Source organism: Macaca nemestrina, chromosome 3 (assembly GCF_043159975.1).
Source record: "Macaca nemestrina isolate mMacNem1 chromosome 3, mMacNem.hap1, whole genome shotgun sequence".
In the NCBI taxonomy this organism is placed as follows: domain Eukaryota; kingdom Metazoa; phylum Chordata; class Mammalia; order Primates; family Cercopithecidae; genus Macaca; species Macaca nemestrina.
In genome coordinates, this window is record NC_092127.1 from 182,052,864 (window position 1) to 182,071,311 (window position 18,448).

Here is an 18,448-nt window from a genome sequence, read left to right on the forward strand (position 1 = left end):
TTGCCACTGCGTGTTTTGGACATAAGGGTTTTGTCAATCAACATGCCTTCCTTATCAAACAGCCACAAAAAGTCTGCCTTCCACAGGGGTTTTCTAAGCCCTCATTTTAGAGGTCTAACAGTGCAAAGGCAGAATCTGACTGCCATTTAACAGCTTTAGGGAAGGAAGGTTGCAGGACTTGAGGACTGTGGTTCAGAGCCCTGGAGGCCTCTTAAAAGTCCTGCAGTAAGAAGTCAGGGCCCGTGAGGGATGCCTAGTGTGGAGGAGTCTTGGGCTTTCATCCTTTCTGCCAGGATAGACTGCTTTCACATGTTTTAGAAACACACCCCCAAGGTGGGGTCCTAGCTGACTGCCTGTTCCTCAGTTATATATACATAGAAATAGCAAAATCATCTTTTGTCTAGAAGTATTTTTGTGTATATACATGTTTGTTGGTGTTCATTTGAATTTATATTATACATGAAGACAAACATTCAGAATATATTTTTCCCTTTCTAAAAATATTTTGAAATGCATATATCTAGAGAAGCACTGTTTTACTGACAAAATATACAATTAATTTAAATTTCCGTGCATTGCAGATGGGAGATAGTGATAATATTTTTCTCTGGGAACCAAATTGTAATACTGGAAGAAAAGGAGTATGTTTATTTTTTTCCATCTCTGTCTAAATCTTAATTATAATGGATAGACTAGAGTAAGCACAATGATCTGTGCACTATAGGTTAGTAGTTAACAACTTAGGCTTACACGTGAATGTAAGCTTGGAGGAATTTTTATCTCCTTTTCTAGCCTACTGTACCCCCAGTGCCTAAGAAATGTCTGTCACATAGAAGATGTGCAGTAAATATATGCTGAATATATACAGTTTAGAGTCAGACAGACTTGTGTTACCTCTGCCTATGTCACCCTGCATAAATCGAACCTTATTTTCCTCTTCTATAAGTTGGAAACCCCTTGTCCAAGACACCTATGCGTATTCAGGTGAGAACATGTATCCAAAGTTTGACGTAGTGCTGAGGACAGTAAGGATTCAGTACATTATGGTGGTTGTTGTAGATGTTATTACTGTATTTGTTTACATATGAATAAGAGGTCACCATCAATATATTCTCCCAAATCCAATGAGGGCAGTATATAAATGCTGTACAGGTATGTTAGAAGAAGACATTTATTTCTTAACGCATTTATGCCTGAAGTTGCAATTTTTTTGAATTTTTGCAGTCAGACCTTGGCAATGACCTTGAGAGGTAGGCTATAAACAACTCCCACATGCTTAGTGTTCCAGTAATGGAAGACTAGGCATAAATGGGTTTAATGAAGGTTCGGGGACAGTTGCTAACCAGTGAAAGTTCTGGAAACTCTTTTCTAGAGCTGTTTAAAAGCATACTTGTACATATGTTTATTTGTTTCATGAAATGAATTGAGGTGACTCATGAAGGTCATCTAGTCTTGTGATCCTGTGAATTGATTCAATGCATACCATAGCCAAGGATGTAAGATCAGACATGGAAATGTATTCTTGCCAATACTTGTCATATAAAAGAGCAATCTGATTTTCTAGTTTGTGATATTTTATTTTCTTCACATTGAGAACAGTCTTCTAGAAGTAGAGCATGTTTATATTTGTCTTGCTTTGACTAAAAGTCTTAAGTTTTAGGCAAAGCAAGACAAATATAAACATATTGCTGATTGACCCAATTACTGGTTCAGTGAAAGTACAGACCCACACATCTATTTTCTCACCACCATTCTGTCTAAACTGAAAGAATAATAAATGGAGATTGAAGTAAGGAAACCTCTGTTTGTGGACTACAGTCAAAGTTCATAAAAGCATAGCCTAGCAAGCACTTCTTGCATTTTATCAAGATAGACATGGGTTTCCAAATTGTAAGCAGTTACCTTTTCTCGAATGGACTCTCCGGGAACCAGCTGGGGCTCAATGGTAATAAAGAGGGTAATGTAGGAGCCTTCACTTAAGCTTCGGACAGAATCAAAACCCCGCTCAAGAATCATATTTCGCTCCTTATTGTAGCCCAGAAGAACTGGGGGAATATCTATTTTAAATGTTCCATCAATCTGTGAAGAAAATATGACTTGGTAAACATCCTGATGCTCTTTCCAACAGAAGTTCAGAGGCAAGTATCAGCTCCTCATTGTCTAATAAATTGAATCAAAACTGCTCAGACTGGCATTCAAAGCCACTCCCATCTTTCTGACCTCATCTCTCTAAGCACTCACTAGAAAGGGCTCTGTACGTCATTGCCTTCTTTTCATTGTTTAGCAGAGGGTGTACTGAATATATAATTTGCTTCAGTTCAAATCTTGGTTTAAATGCAGTTTTGGGTTCAAAACTTGGTTTACAGATGAGGAATCTGAGGCTTCCTCATTAGTAAAAAGAGACAATAATGGTATCTACTTTGTGGGGTTGTTATGAGTAGTGAGTGAATAGATATAAAACACTAAGAAAAACGTCCAGCATACGGTAAGCAATCAGTAAATATTGGCTACTGGCCATTCCCCATTTCTAGAATGCTCAGCTTCCCATCTCCATTTTTCAGAATTTTAATTATTTTCCAAAGCTGAGATCAAATGTTATCTAAGGATACAGGAAAACAAGAGTATAAAAACTATGGCAGGCCAGGCACAGTGGCTCACGCTGGATATCCTAGCACTTTGGGAGACTGAGGCAGGTAGAGTACTTGAGGTCACAAGTTTGAGACAAGCCTGGCTAACATGGTGAAACTCCATCTTTACCAAAAATACAAAAATTAGCCAGGTGTGGTGGCACACGCCTGTGGTCCCAGCTACTTGGGAGGCTGAGGCAGAGCAATCGCTTGAACCTGGTAGGCAGAGGTTGCAATGAGCTGAGATGGCGCTACTGCACTCCATCCTGGACGACAGAACCAGACTCTGTCTCAAAAACAAAAAAAACTATGGCATGGAAGGTACAGCTGAAATAACCGAGCTTGTTTATTCTGTAAAATAGATTACACAGGAGGGAATGTGTGCCATTTTTGAAGATTTGAAGTATAAGGATTTAAGACAGGGCTTCTCAGCTTGGGCACTGTGGTGGTTAAGTGTCAACTTGATTGGACTGAAGGATATAAAGTATTGTTCCTGGGTGTGCTGCCAAAGGAGATTAACATTTGAGTCAGTGGACTGGGAGAGGCAGACCCACCCTCAATCAGCACCATCTAATCAGCTGCCAGCATGGCTAGGAGAAGTGTAGGCAGAAGAACGTGGAAGGATTAGACTGGCTAAGCCTTCCCCCCTTCATCTTTCTTCCATGCTGGATGCTTCCTGCCCTCAAACAGACTCCATGTTCTTCAGTTTTTGGACTCTTGGACTTACACCAGTAGTTTGCCAGGGGCTCTAGGGCCTTCAGCTACAGACTGAAGGCTGCACTGTCAGCTTCCCTACTTTTGAGGTTTTGGGACTCGGACTGGCTTCCTTGCTCCTTAGCTTGCAGATGGCTTATTGTGGGACTTCACCTTGTGATTGTGTGAGTCAATTCTCCTAATAAACTCCCTTTCATATATATATCTATCCTATTAGTCCTGTTCCTTTAGAGAACCCTAATACAGGCACTGCAGATATTTGGCCAGATCATTGCGTGCTATGGAGGGCTGTCCTGTGCATTGTAGGATGTTCAGCAGCATCCCTAGCCTCTGCACACTAGATGCCAGTAGCAGTACGAACTCTTACTAGTTGTGACAGCCAAAAATGTCTTTAGACATTACCAAATGTAGGTACACTTAAGAACACGCGCTTTGGAGTCAAACTTTTTAAATGACAGAAGTAATAAAGTCATTCTCCAAAATGTACTGAAACATAGAAATCAAAAAGTTCAATAGTTTTCTCTGCTTTTACCAACCTCATTTCCCAGGGATAAGCAATGATAGTATATAGAAAGCCAGTACAAGTTGAATCTCACCTCTATTGTAAACTTTGTGATTTGAGCAAGTTCCTTAACCTCTGTAGGCTTCTGTTTCTTCATTTATAAAATGTGAGGTTTAATTGAGGTGATGTATAAACTACCTAGCAATAACATATAATATGCACCCAATAAATATTGTTATTAATATTATTATTGTTGAATCAGGTTTCTACTTGTTATGTGTGGCTCCAGAGAACTGAGCCAGGACCTAAGAATAGGAATTACAGGGAAGTATATAGATTATGGCACAGTTCAAAGAAAACCTTTATGACAGAGCTATTGGGAAGAGAACAAACTGCCTCAGAAGGTAGTGAGTTTTAGAGACACCTACACAGAGCACAGATATTACCAGAATATAGTGAAGGAAATTCACTTGTCAAGGAGTTTAGAGTAATTCTTTTTGAATACCTTCCCAAATGTGAAATTTAGCAATGCCAAACAACTATCACAGGCAGTGTGATTTGCAAAATAATGTGCTTTTGAATTTTTCTTTTTTCTGTTTAAAATCTATTCAGAGAAGGAAGTGTAAATTCTTTTGACAAACATGTCACTGCATAACCTGTAGCCAGTCCCTTTTGCTTAGGGAAGATTGCATTTCCAATTGATCCTTGGAATACAAACCAATTCAAGCCTCTCAGACTTGAGTTTTGGTCTTGGTCTTTTTTTTTTTTAGACGGAGTCTCGCTCTGTTGCCCAGGCTGGAGTGCAGTGGCGCGATCTCAGCTCACTGCAAGCTCCGCCTCCCGGGTTCACGCCATTGGTCTTGGTCTTAATGGAGAGTTTGTGGTCCAGACAGCATTTACCCTGTGTGGACATCACGGTGATTCAAAGCCTCCTGTTGCCATGGACTTAATAGTGGTATGTTAAAGCGATTTCAGAATCTTTAACTGTCCTAGATTAGAGCTACTAAGTCATTCAAGAGTTGTCAACTCAATGGATCCCCTTAATCAAAACCATTAACTCTGCAGAAGGGTGTCTTTGTTAAGCATGTCTCTGCACTTTTCATGTTTTAAATAGTGAGTACTTGTAGAAATATTAATGGAAAGCACTTGATTGAATGGGCTTTCAACTGACCTGATTGTTTTCTTCAAGTTACTTTCAGGCATCTATCCATTCCACCTTTGTTGTTTTGACAAGTTTCCACTTTATTCTACCTTATTCTTTACTTTTATTTAATATTTAAAAATTCTCAGATTTGAAAAGTCATACATTAACTACTAATTCTAAGGAACATAGATACTTAATGCAAATGTGACAGAATATCAATGGTTTTAGAGGTTTGTTTCTTTTGAGCCTTCTATGGGCTTTGCATGTATATTCTTCCAGTGTTGAGGATGTACCACACAAAGGAAGTTTTTTCTTTTTTTTCTTTTCGACATGGAGTCTTGCCCTCTTGCCCAGGCTGGAGTGCAATGGCGCGATCTCGGCTCTCTGCAACCTCTGCCTCCCTGGTTCACGCTATTCTCCTGCCTCAGCCTCCCGAGTAGCTGGGATTACAGGTGCACGCCACCATGCCCAGCTAATTTTTTGTATCTTTAGTAGAGATGGGGTTTCACCATGTTGGCCAGGCTCATCTCCAACTCCTGACCTCAGGTGATCTGCCCTCCTTGGCCTCCCAAAGTGCTGGGATTACAGGCCTGAGCCACCGTACCAAGCCACAAAGAACGTTTTAATAGGAAAAATGGATAGAGAAATTCCGTGCTGTCGTGGACCTCTGACTTTAGATACTCACCCTTGCTTGGAAATATATTGTGCTAAATGGAATTTTCACACATCCCAGCCAGTGTCTCTCAATACGGGTATGGATTCCACTTCCTCTTTCACGGTCATCCTAAAGGAAGGGTGGGAAGTAATAGTTGCTTAAGAACTCTAGGAACTCATTTAATTAATCTGGCAGCAGGAAAGCAGCAAGATTTTAGCTGAAAGCATGTGAACTTACATTAGACGGACCTAATCAAATTCTGGTATAGATACGTAATGGCTTTGTGGCCCTAGGAAAGTCATTTGACCTCTCTGAACCTCAGTTTTCTCATCAATAAACTAGAGATTTAACAATCTATAGGATTATTTAGAATAAAATCAGACAATGTGTGTAAAGCACCTAGTACAATTCCTGGCACAGAGCAGACACTCAAGTGAAAATAAAAGAACTACCTCCTTCTCCCTCTTCCCTTTCCTCATTTATACATGTCAAGTTTCAAATATTTCAAACACAAGAAAGATGGAAAATGTTATCAGAGGTGTTTGAACCAAAGCGACTCCATCTTGAGTAAGGGCTAGGAAACATGAGGCTGGTACTTGCTGGGCTTTCCCAGAAAGTTAGGCATTCCTGGCCTCTAGATGTTTACAGTTAAGGGAACAGACTGATAACATTTACTAAACAGGCCCAGACTTAGGAGTGTCCTGATATCCTGATATCTTGAGAACAGAAGCATTCCTAATTTTGCTTTAAATATAATAATATAGATTCTTGCAAAATACAGTAATTTAGAAAATTAATACTTTATCACAAACTCTTGTAGCAGAGCACATCTTCCCGTGATCTTTTTTTTTTAATCCTATATCTAAACAAGGGTTCACCCAGGGTGAATGCATTCTTCCTCTTACTTTCGAGACCACCCTGTTCTGTCTATGGAGTAGCTATTCTTTCACCACTTTACTTTCCTAATAAACTTGCTTTTGCTTTGCACTGTGGACTTGCTCTGAATTCTTTCTTGTGTGAGATCCAAGAACCCTCTCTTGGGGTCTAGATCGGGACCCCTTTCTGGTAACAATGTGATTGGAACTTATGTAGTGGGTAGATGATATGAAAATGAATACAAGTGTCTTTCTTAAAACTGAGAACATACCTCTAAGACATCATGCAGTACTTCATCAAAAATGTTAATGAACACAATGTCTTTCACTGACTGCAGACTGGCTGTGCTATAATCTCCATTAGGAGCCCTGCAAGACAGCACATGACCAGGGACTGTGAAAATAGGCAACATAGAAATTATGAGCATTCAAATGTCAGCATTTGAAAAATACCCAAATATGAGCATAGACGTTAGAATTAAAAGCACTGCCTTCATTTCTAGGATTTCTCTTGTACAGGGATACTATAATACCTCCATTCAAATGGACAGAGCATTAGATTAGAGACTGTGCAGAGACAAACCCTCTGCTGGCTTGTCCTGGTGAGTCTCATATTCCCCCACACCCTTGTGGTAAGCTTTTCAAGGAGGCAGCTTGCCAGGACTGAGCTGGCTCAGTGGACAGGCTACAAGGTTTCCAGCTGACACTGGAGCTAGTATCTGGACTTTCTAAGCAACTGGGCCCCAGAGGGGTGCTTCTCCAGCAAGACCACTCTCCAGTGATAAACTTCCTACTGGCTGGTTAGTTGCATGGTCCCTGCCTCACACTCACTTTTTCTGTATATAAGTAAAGCAATACAAGGGTGAGGTCTCCTGTAACATAACCCAATCTGAGTCTAGCTAAGCCTGGAGCAACCATGCTTCTGCATGGCAGGGCTGGTGACTGGGGTACTAGGTGTATTTTGTTGAACATTTGCCTTTATGTTTTCTTGTTCTTTTTGCTTGTTCTGTGCATAATAGTTGTAGCTGTTATGCACAGCTTCTGACTTAACTAGTTCTTATTTATTTATTTATTTGAGACAGAGTCTTGCTATCTCACTAAGGCTGGAGTGCAGTGGTGTGATCTTGGCTCACTGCAACTTCCACCTCCCGGGTTCAAGTCATTCTCCTGCCTCAGCCTCCAAGTAGCTGGGATTACAGGCATGTGCCCTGGCCTCAAGTGATCTGCCTGCCTTGGCCTCCCAAACTGCTGGGATTACAGGCATGAGCCACCATGCTCGGACTGACTTAAGTAGTTCTAATCCTTGCTCTGTCTCTAATTTACTGTGTGGCTTTAAGTAAGTCACCTTCCCTTTTTGGGTTTTAGTTTCTTCTCCATAAAGGTAGAGGTTGGACTAGATAATCTCCAAGCTTGCTTCAAGTACTGAAATAATAATAACCATTTAAATACCTAAAATCCTTTGACCAAACTTCTGAAATGCCTATTTATTTCTGGTGAGGAAGAAAGTATGATTTATGGGAACTAAGGAGTTTCAGATTTACTTGAGGGGACAGAGGAAAAAAGGAAAGCAATGTAAGTCATTGGGGTCAAGGGAATGAAAAACTTTGGACTTTAAGAAGCCAGAGCCTGGAGGAGTGTAGGATGTCCCAACAATGAACCTGGGGTTTTAAAAGTTGAACATTTTTCCATTTTTATTCTTGAAGGGAGTCAGCTGTGGTACAAGAGGAAAAGCATGGGACTTGGTGTCAGGACACCTGGATCTTGTTGCCGCTCACTAGCTACAAAACCATTCACCTTAGCTATTTCTCATGAGCCTGCTTTCTTCACATTTCTTCAAAATGTCCTATAGTTCTTTAAAGAGGAAAATATGCTTACTTAAATGGAAGTTCTAGTTCTTCATTCCAGCTGGGGTTTGGTCCTTCAGCTGTAGTTGTATGGCAAACTGTTCGTTGAAAAGAGACTTCTACAAAGGGACGTACTAAAACCTTAAAATCAAAAGCAAATTCTGAGTTCCCAGTGGTTAGTCAAATTATTTTTTTGTTAGCAAAAATATAGTATATTTACTAAATAGTATGTTTCCAAAGAAAATGAAGCAGAAAGCAGACTATCCATGAAGTTTACAGGCATGTCTTAAAAACGTAAGGGACAAGATGGAAAGCTGAAGTCCAGCATCTCTCACCTGGCCGAGGGGGTAGTCAGCATTGTGGGTTGGGCTATGTGTGCTTGGGGAAGCAGCACGCTTTTCACTGAACATCCTTGAAGACTTTGACGGCTGCTGGAATTTGCTAGGAGGGAAAATGTTTGAAGGAAATTAATGATGGGGGAAGTCTAATTATATATTGAGAAGATGATTATTTATTTATTGAGACAGGGTCTCGCTCTGTCGCCCAAGCTGAAGTGCAGTGGCATGATCTTGGCTAGTGCAATCTCACCTCACTGCAACCTCTGTCTCCCAAGCTCAAGTGATCCTCCCACCTCAGCCTCCCAAGTAGCTGGGACTACAGGTGTGAGTCACCACACCTGGCCAATTTTTGTATTTTTAGTAAATATGTGGTTTTGCCATATTGCTAAGGCTGGTCTCAAACTCCTGAGCTCAAGCAATCTGCCCACCTTGGCCTCCCAAAGTGCTGGAGCCACAGGCATGAGTTACTGCACCCAGCCTTATTTTTATTTTTATTTTTTAAATTTTTTGAGATAGGGCCTTGCTCTGTTGCCCAGGCTGGAGTACAGTGGCATGATTATGGTTCACTCCAGCCTCAACCTCCCAGGCTCAAGCAATTTTCCCACTTCAGCCTCCTGAGTGGCTGAGACTACAAACACACTCCACCATGCCCAGCTAATTTTTAAAATTTTTTGTAGGGACCAGAGGTCTCAGTATGTTGCTCAGGGTGGTCTTGAACTCCTGCGTTCAAGTGATCCTCCTGTCTTGGCTGATATTACAGGTGTCAGCCACCATGCCCAGCTTGAGAAGATGCTTTTTTCCAAAGATGTATGGCCCTGGTGGCTGTGGTGACAAACATTCTCCCTTAAGCTTGTTGACATTGCAGAAGGCTTTAGTATGCTCTGGTCCCCACCGAGTCACCTAGAGATTGCTAGAGCCTTCCCCAACTTCCATTCCCAGGCCTATGTGCTAAGAACAAAGGAAAATGTCTCCTTTCTCCTCCCCTCTAGGGGGCGCCCGAGTGGGGGAACCTGCCTTTCCCTCCATAGATGAGAGCCTCGATCCCTCACAGGTAGGAGATCTGAGCTTCCTGACCAGCCTGCGCCATCTCCATCCAGTCCAGGTTCTCCCCACTGTATGTTTTTTGTACCTGTACCCTCCAATAACCCCAAGCTACACATGTCAGGCAAGGAATCTCTTGGGGCCTGCCAAGCCTCATCAGGAAAGGGAGGTGCAGGGATTCCTAGCTTGAGTTAGGATCAGCGAGTCTTACCTTCTCCCTTCTCAACTGCTGTTCTAAGGAACAAATGAAGGTCAAATCCAGAGAGCCTCTTCTGGATACCTCCCCCATCACCGTAACAACATACTTGCATATTTGTATTGAACCTTATGGTTTGCCAAGTATTTCACATTCATTACTGGGCAAAATACAAATAGTCTCTTTCTATAGACTATCACCTTTCACAGCTAAAGTTTCAGACAAATGTAAGTGGAACATTTAACACAACAGCTACCATAGAAAAGCTCTTTTCTCTTTGGAAAACCATCAGTTACTTTATTAAACAAACATTTGTGGCTGGATGCAATGGTTCATGCCTGTATTCCCAGCACTTTGGGAGGCCAAAGTGGGAGAACCGCTTAAGCCCGGCAGTTCAAGACCAGCCTGATCAACAGAATGAAACCCCATCTCTAAAAAAATAATAAATTAGCTGGGTTTGGTGGTGTGTACCTGTAGTCTTAGCTACTTGGGAGGTTGAGGCAGGAGGATCTCTTGAGCCCAGGAGTCCCAAGTCTGCAGTAAGTTATGATTGCACCACTGCACTCCAGCCTGGGTGACATAGGAAGACCCTGGCTCTAAGAAGTAAAATAAAAAAAAACCCAAACCCATTTTTTTATTACCTATATTTTAGGCCCCATGTTAGACTTTGGGCTTTTAAGATGAAGAAGATAACACTTCAGTGCAGATTAGACTGGAAGGCAGACACATAAACAAATCATCTCAGTAAAGTGAGATAGGTATTAGACTAGAGGGATGGTCAGAGGCTGTATGAGAACAGTGAGGGAGGCAAAAAAAAAAAAAAAAAAAAAAGAAAACAAACCCTATGTGGATGAATGCAAAGGTAAAGGGTGAAGACTTGGGCAGGTTTAATGGAACAGTTGATGTCTGAGCTGTCTCGATCCATCTGCATTGAATGTGTAGCATGTAGGATCAACTGTGCTCCCTTAATTTAGTTGAATGAAGTGATTTAACACTTAAAAATAGTCTATGGAGGTGAAAACTACAAGAAGCACCTCTATGTTCTTTAAAAAATAGTTTTTCACCCCAGTTGAGCTTTGAGGCAATCAGTGTGAAAGGGTAGGCTGTGAGCTCAGGAAAGCAATGCCACAGCAGATTCAAGAGCTTATATGGGCATTTACAAGTAACAAAGCATTAGGAATAGTTGATGATGGTAGATGCTTTCTAATAGGTTAAAGACTTAAAAAAAAGACACACACACACACACACACACACACAAATATGTAGGGGCCGGGCGGCAGTGGCTCATGCCTATAGTCCCAGCACTTTGGGAGGTAGAGGTAGGAGGATCACTTGAGGCCAGGAGTCCAAGACCAGCCTGGGCAAAATTGGGACACCCTGTCTCTACAAAAAATAAAAAATTAGCCTGGCATGGTGGGGCACACCTGTAGTCCCAACTACTTGGGAAACTGAGATGGGAGGATCCCTTGAGCCCAGGAGGTCGAGGCTGCAGTGAGCTGTGATAGCACCACTGTACTCAGCCTGGGCAACAGAGTGAGACCCTGTTTCAAAATAAAAAATGTAAGGCAAAATAATGGGGTGAGAGGAAGGAGAGAGACAGAACTAAATTAAACGGTAAGAACCTAGGGAGAAAAGACGGCAAGGGCTGGAACAGTTTTCCTCCAAGGAAACAGGTAGGGCTGAATGACCTTAGCCAAGTCACTTATACTCTACTTCCATTTCCCCTTTTGTGAAATGGAGATAGTAATAGCAGGAACAGTTAAACGAAATCTTTTTTTTTTTTTTTGTGAGACAGAGTCTCACTCTGTCGCCCAGGCTGGAGTGCAGTGGCGCAGTTTCCGCTCACCACAAGCTCTGCCCCCCAGGTTCATGCCATTCTCCTGCCTCAGCCTCCCCAGTAGCTGGGACTACAAGCGCTCACCAACACGCCCGGCTAATTTTTTTGTATTTTTAGTAGAGACGGGGTTTCCCTGTGTTCACCAGGATGGTCTTGATCTCCTGATCTTGTGATCCGCCCACCTTGGCCTCCCAAAGTGCTGGGATTACAGGCATGAGCCACCGCACCTGGCCTCGAAATGAAATATTACATGTGAACCTGCCTACCATGGTGCTTGAAACATGGTGAATACATGTTAAGTGCTACTTTTCTCCCATTACACTGGTAAGGGCACCACCAAAAAGAAGTTTCAGGCCAGGTGCATTGGCTCACACCAGTAATCCCAGCACTTTGGGAGGCTGAGGCAGGAGGATCGCTTGAGGCCAGGAGTTCCAGACCAGCCCGGGCAACATAGCAGGACCCTATCTCTACAAAAAAAAGTAGTTTTAATTTTTGGTCCTTCCTCCTCTGTTTGCTCAGACTCATCTTCCCAATGGCTGAAGGCTCCTTGTTGTCCCTGGTGTAGTGAATTCTAGTAGTCATAACACATTACTCAGAACAGATGAAAGGGAAGCCACATTTTTATGTTCACAGCACACGTTTCAGAGCCTTGGATAGACACCTTCTGTGACTCTCCCCAGCTCATACCCACTTCTCTGAGATCTGTTCCTGTCTTTGAGGCTGGTGCTTCTGACCCTGTCTCTCTGGTTATCGGCGATTAGACCATGGATGAACACCTGACCAAGTTAGCGCCTTCAGATTTCTCTGGAGAAAATGACGCTTAGTTGGTGGTACTCTGGCTGCATGGGCCACTTCCATCACATGGAGAAAAATGAAGCAAACTCAGAGTGAGGCAAGTGAGAGGCCATGGGGCCTCAGGAGAACTATCTTATCCCTGTAGTCTACCATGTAGTTCAGCTATACCTCTTGTCCTTGTCCTGAGTTATTCGAGATGTTCCTAATAAATCCCCCCTGTAGCCTGAATTGACGGAATCAACTCTATTACTTGCAAACAGTAGGGCCTTGGCTTTGCAATGACCCTCAGCCCCCTGCTGAACAATAACCATGTTAAGAATGAGAGTGAGTGTGCTGTAAAGGAGTGATTGACTTGGCTGGGATGCTGCATACTGCATCTTGGGCTGTTGGGAGGGCTCTCACCTCACTGCCGGCTTCCTCACTGGAATATCGTAAGCTCGGACAATGTTCACCAGCAGCTTTATGTCTCCATCAGACAGGTTTTGGGCTGTCACCTTCTTCCGACCTTTTCTTCTTGGCCGCAATGGTCGCTTTTGTTCTGCCAGCTTGAAAAGGCTTAGGCCCAAAATGCTAATGATTACAGAACAGGATCAGGACTCTAAGAAAAAGAAAGGTCTGCAAAATTATGAGACAACTTCCTGAACTCTGCCCCACAGTCCTGCACAGGCCCCTGAAAAACTCTTTGTCCTTTGAAGGTGGGTGGAAATAGTCTAGAAATTCTCCCAAATGGGAGAGATCCTACTGCATGGATTGTTAAAACTTACTCTAGCTGCTGCTTATCCAAGGAAAAAAAGCCATGCTCTGGCCCCTATGTTTCCTGCCTAATCTCTACCTTGCTCATCCACCAGTTCCTCAAACATGCCTATGGTCTCCCACCCTTCACATTTGCTTGGGCCAGTCCTGCAGAGGGAATGCCTCCCTGCATCTTCCTTGTCTGCCTAGTTGGTTGCAGTTTTACCCATCCCTTGGGGCCAGTGTCTTCACCTCCCCCAGAGACTCAGCTACACTGGCTAGAAGGGTTACTCTCTCTTTCAAACCCCTTGATCTCCTATTAGTCTGCTCTCTTCACATGGCAGTGGGTGTGTACGGCTGCTTAGGCAGTTGCTGGGTTATCTCTTTCTCTCTGGAGTTAGAACTGGGTGTGAATCCTGGCTCCACTCTTTGCCCTTGGGCAAATTATTTCACCTCTTTAAGTCTCTGTTTCATCATCTGTAAAATGTGGATAATGATACCTACTTCTTTAGGTTGTTGAAGGGATTGAAGAAGAAAGTGTGTGCAAAGCACCCTGACACTGGTCTAGTGTTTAGTAGATGTCCTAAAATGGTAACTATTGGGTTGAGGCCAGTGATTAAGGTGGAGGAAGAGGAGGAGGTATAGGGAGGAGGAAGCGGGTAGGGGAGAAGCAAGAGGCTCGTTCTCTCATGTCTCTACCTTTCACGGAGATGATATGCAAGAAACACTTCCTGGAAGATGAAAGCAACAGAGTCAGTGAATCATAGGAGAAAGGTTCATGGACCAAATAAATTCTGACCCAGAAACTAAACAGAAACAAAGATGTGACTTTGTATCTGGAAGCTGATGTTCATGGCTGTGTGAAACAAAGAACAAAGCCAGCTCTGCAGAGCTGGCCACAGGCTACAATGCACATGGTTTTCTGCTTCCTTCCTGAGAATCAGAGCTGGCTAAGTGACCTCTTGACTGGAGCCCCTTTTTGCAAGAGGCACATGCCAGCTGAGGCTGAGGTCTCTGCAGCTCCTGTCTAGGCACTGCTGACAGCTCCTATAAGGAATCCCAAGGAAGTTCCAGGATTCCAGGAGCTGTTGTTCCTGTTTGTTCTCCAAGGTTTTGCACAGAATAGCTACCATTTATAAGCACCTCCTATGTATTGAGAAGAGTGCTGGGTGCCTTACATATAACATTTCTAATGTTTACACAGATGATATTTACCCCATATTTCAGATGAAGAAATTAGAGGCTACGAGAGGTGTTATGATTTGCTGAAGGTTCCTTAGTAGTAGGAGGGAGAGCAGGGTTCAAACTCAGGTCACTGTGACTACACAGCTCATGTTTTTAATCACTCTGCCAGGACACTTACCTAACCCAAACTAGGGGGCCTCAGAGACAGAACTTTGTTAGAGGTCCTAACATGACAACACTTCCACTGTCAATGCTTCCTCCCTCCCCTGGAGGTAAGTCCTCCCTGAGACTTTGATGTCTCCATAGCAGTCAGCATGGGAGCACCATGTCAGCCAGGACCATCAAATACAGAAACATCTTAAAGCCAAGAAGGAACTGAAATTAAAAGAAGAAAGAACATACCCTGAGCCTTCAGAACTTAATGCAGAAAGTAAAGCAGAAAAAAGGAAAAGAAAAAAAAAACAATATGAAAAATCATCATCTATTCTAAGTGTACTTTTCATGACTTTGAAAACATTCAGTGACTGGACTGTGGGCCTGGAATAGAGAGAGAGGTTTTGCATGGATTTATGTGGGTGTAGCCTCCTTTCTATATGTGGAAAGGGGCTGCTATGGATAGCACATTTTTTTTTTTGTCTCCTTCCCAACTTGATGGTGGAGAGAAAGTATGTGCATAGAAAAAACCTTTTTAGGAGACCAAGAGACTTAATCACAGAAAAGGTCATGTGGCCTGCACAAGACCACCAGTATGGGAAATTATCTTTCATCTTTTCTGTATCCACACCCCTAGTTGAAGCCATATGACAGTTATCCAAACTAATGAGTCAATCAAGCAAATACAGTCAATTCCCAATATCTATGTGAATATCAGATCTTCCCTGCTGTTCTGCCCTCTCACCAAGCACATGCACCAGCTCTCTGCCCATCAGCTGTGGTGCTGGAACCAGGTTTCCTCGTGTACCCCAGAAGCTTGTGGGTGGGGTTTCAGCTACCTCTACTGCCATGTGACAGGAGAGAAAGGGAATGTCTGGCACTGGGAGACTAGGAAGACAGGAGAAGTACTTGCAGGAGGGAAATGCTGTCAGGTTTAGTTCAATGAGAATGAGGAAATGGGAAAGGCTAATGAAGTTGATTTGGAAGTAGGGGAGGTGAGATGGGCTTTATTGGAATGTGATGGGAGAGGCCCTAGGAAGATTTGTTCTAATAGAAATTCCTCAACTAATGTCATCATCAGGTATTAACCAGGTTTAACCAGGTTTAACACATTATTCCTGGCCCAAATGCATACCATACAATGATTTTTAAAAATCTTATATGATACCTTTCATACAATAAGAGTACAAATAATTTTTATAAGAAGTGATAATAGTGGCTTTGATTATTTTTACCTGATATTGGGAACTTCTTCTTCTACTATCATATCAGCAAGAAGAAAATACTGTTTTGCAATTAAGAAACGATTTATCACTGATTCTCTAACCTGGGGAAAGAAATCAGCTTATTTAAAATGTTCTTATTATTTAAACTTCATAGTTCACTCTCCACACTCCAAGTTTTTACCCTAATGTCATCTCAGTGTCCCCCCGACCCTCCAGCCCAACTGTTACTTTCCTCTGCAATGCTGGTCTCCTCTTGCTGTAAACCCTCTAGCTTTCTGTACTAGACTGTAAGCTCCCTAAAGTCAGGGGTTTTCCTGTTTTGCTTATTGCAATATTGGAGTTCCTGGTAAAGTTCCTGGCATATAAGATGGCAAACTTTTGCTGAATTAATGAATTAACCATTACAAAAAATAGGGCCAGTCTCAAAACACACATACTTAAGAACTGATTCTTAAGTTATTCCCTTATTCAGAATGATTCACTTCCTAATTCCAGAGGACCTCTGGCTGGGCACGGTGGCTCACGCCTGTAATCCCAGCACTTTGAAAGGCCGAGGCGAGTGGATTGCTTGAGCCCAGGAGTTCGAGACTAGCCTGGGGCACATGGTGAAACCCCATCTCTACAAAAAATATAAAAATTAGCCAGATATGGTAGTGTGCACCTGTAGTCCTGGCTACTCGAGAGGCTGAGGTGGGAGGATGGCTTGAGCCCAGGAGGTGGAGGTTAGAGTGAGCTGAGATCACACTACTGACTGCACTTCAGCTTGGGCGACAGAGCCCGCCAGCCCCCTGTCTCAAATATATAAAAATAAAAATAAATAAATAACCTCTTAAATAGGTTTTTTTATATGTTTTTTTTTTTTTTTTTTTAAATAATACATGAGCCACAGGGTAGACACACTGGATAGGGAAAATGCACTGTAGTCACTGTGGCATTTGTGGCAAGTTAAGGTTATTGAAGGAAGGAAGGAAAGAAGGAAACGAAGGAAAAAGGACAAATGAAAGGATGTTTCAGCTTTAATTTTTAGTTTTCTAGTGCATAAGGGCAGTTAGTATATGGTTTAAAAACTTTTGTTTTTTTCTGATTACGAAGGTAATCGTTGTAACGCAATGCAACATTCAAATATTGGAGAAAACATGACTTAGAAATTGAATCCCTTGTAATTATGCCCCATTAAAAGATAACCGCTGATAATAAACCAGAACATAACCTAGTGGTTTCATATATTTGAAAGGTGATGATAGTTGTCAATCAATTGTATATTTGTATTTATGAGGAAATTTATGCCAGCTAAGTGGCTTGCGTAAGCTCACACAGATATTTATGAGTAGAGGACTTTCCACCTTAGGATCCTGGCTCTTTTCTCCCTATGAAGACAGTTTTATATGATTTTTCTTACCTGCTGGAGGTACTTGGCTACTATGGCCCTATGGGTGTCTATGTGTTCCTTGGTTTCAATTACACTTCTGTCTTGTAACCGTTTCTCATAGTCCTAAAATTAAAAAGAGGCAATGATTTTAAAGCACTCTCTGGTGCTTTTTTTAAGATCAGGGAATTATTTATCACATATGATTTAAGTTATAAATTGTGGTTCTACAACATGGCACATGTATACATATGTAACAAACCTGCACATTGTGCATGTGTACCCTAGAACTTAAAGTATAATAAAAATAAATAAATAAATAGTGGTTCTAAATATTTCTTCCACCTTCTTTCTAACTTTTGTTTCAGAATTGGTCTTTGATGTAGTAACCAGGATTCTGAGACAGGTAGCTGAAATGCCTTACTAGTAGAAGAGAATTCTGTACAGTAGTTACAAGTTAAAATGTTAAGTCAGGAAGAAATAGACGCCACAGAGAAGCTCTTCCAAGCAACTTAGGCGAAGCCCCTGCTTAAGTTTTGCCTTTTCTATTTTAAGTAAAGTTTCAGTTAAAATATTACCATAATCATATAACATCTGGCTGTAGCTGAGTCAGGTCATCTGCTTGGAGGAGAGTGATGCATACATTTGGCTTTGTCTGCTCAGGCTTCTCCCCTTTTCTGTCAACAAAATTATGTGTGTGCCCTGGGAACTGCTATGTTCTCCTCCAATCCCACTCTCTGGTCACAGTGGAATGCCTGGTCGTGGTACCTAACTCAGGCTCGGAGGACACATCTCTGCTGGCTGAAGATACTAGATGTGAACTTGTATGATGTTGGTGACCATGTGGCCAAGTAGAGAAAACCTGCCTGCAAATGATGCCAACACCTCAGAGAAGCTGAGAGAGGATGGAGAAGGTTCCTGGCAGCAGGCCAGGCACAGATGCACTCATGCCATTCACACGTTTTTAGATATTTAATGCTATTTTGAGATTTCATCATCCAGTAAACTTCCATTCGTACCTAAGGTAGTTCAAAATCGGCTTTTATCTCCTGTGATCAAAGTCCAGACTAATACAGAGAAGAACCAAATAACCAACCGTATTATTCAAGAATAGTTTTGGCATGAAAAATCTTCGTGGTACTAATTCCTGATGGCTCTCCATTTACCTTGTTAAGTATTAATAAAAGTGCGTGTGTCTACAGTTCATGAAAAGCAGGA

General features: G+C 42.1%; 1 protein-coding gene across 7 annotated transcripts in view; it reads right to left on the reverse strand.

Annotated features, from left to right (window-relative positions):
- Nucleotides 1-18,448, reverse strand: part of LOC105487912 (coiled-coil and C2 domain containing 2A) — a 134,102-nt gene that overhangs the window by 24,579 nt on the left and 91,075 nt on the right. For all 7 annotated transcript variants that reach the window (XM_011751583.3, XM_011751581.3, XM_071093837.1 and 4 more), the window contains 8 exons: nt 17,264-17,356; nt 15,874-15,965; nt 12,971-13,138; nt 8,697-8,802; nt 8,393-8,502; nt 6,790-6,886; nt 5,673-5,771; nt 1,903-2,079 (listed from right to left, as the gene is read on the reverse strand). In XM_011751583.3, coding sequence (XP_011749885.2) covers nt 1,903-2,079; nt 5,673-5,771; nt 6,790-6,886; nt 8,393-8,502; nt 8,697-8,802; nt 12,971-13,138; nt 15,874-15,965; nt 17,264-17,356 — 942 coding nt within the window. The remainder of the gene's footprint in view (nt 1-1,902; nt 2,080-5,672; nt 5,772-6,789; nt 6,887-8,392; nt 8,503-8,696; nt 8,803-12,970; nt 13,139-15,873; nt 15,966-17,263; nt 17,357-18,448) is intronic.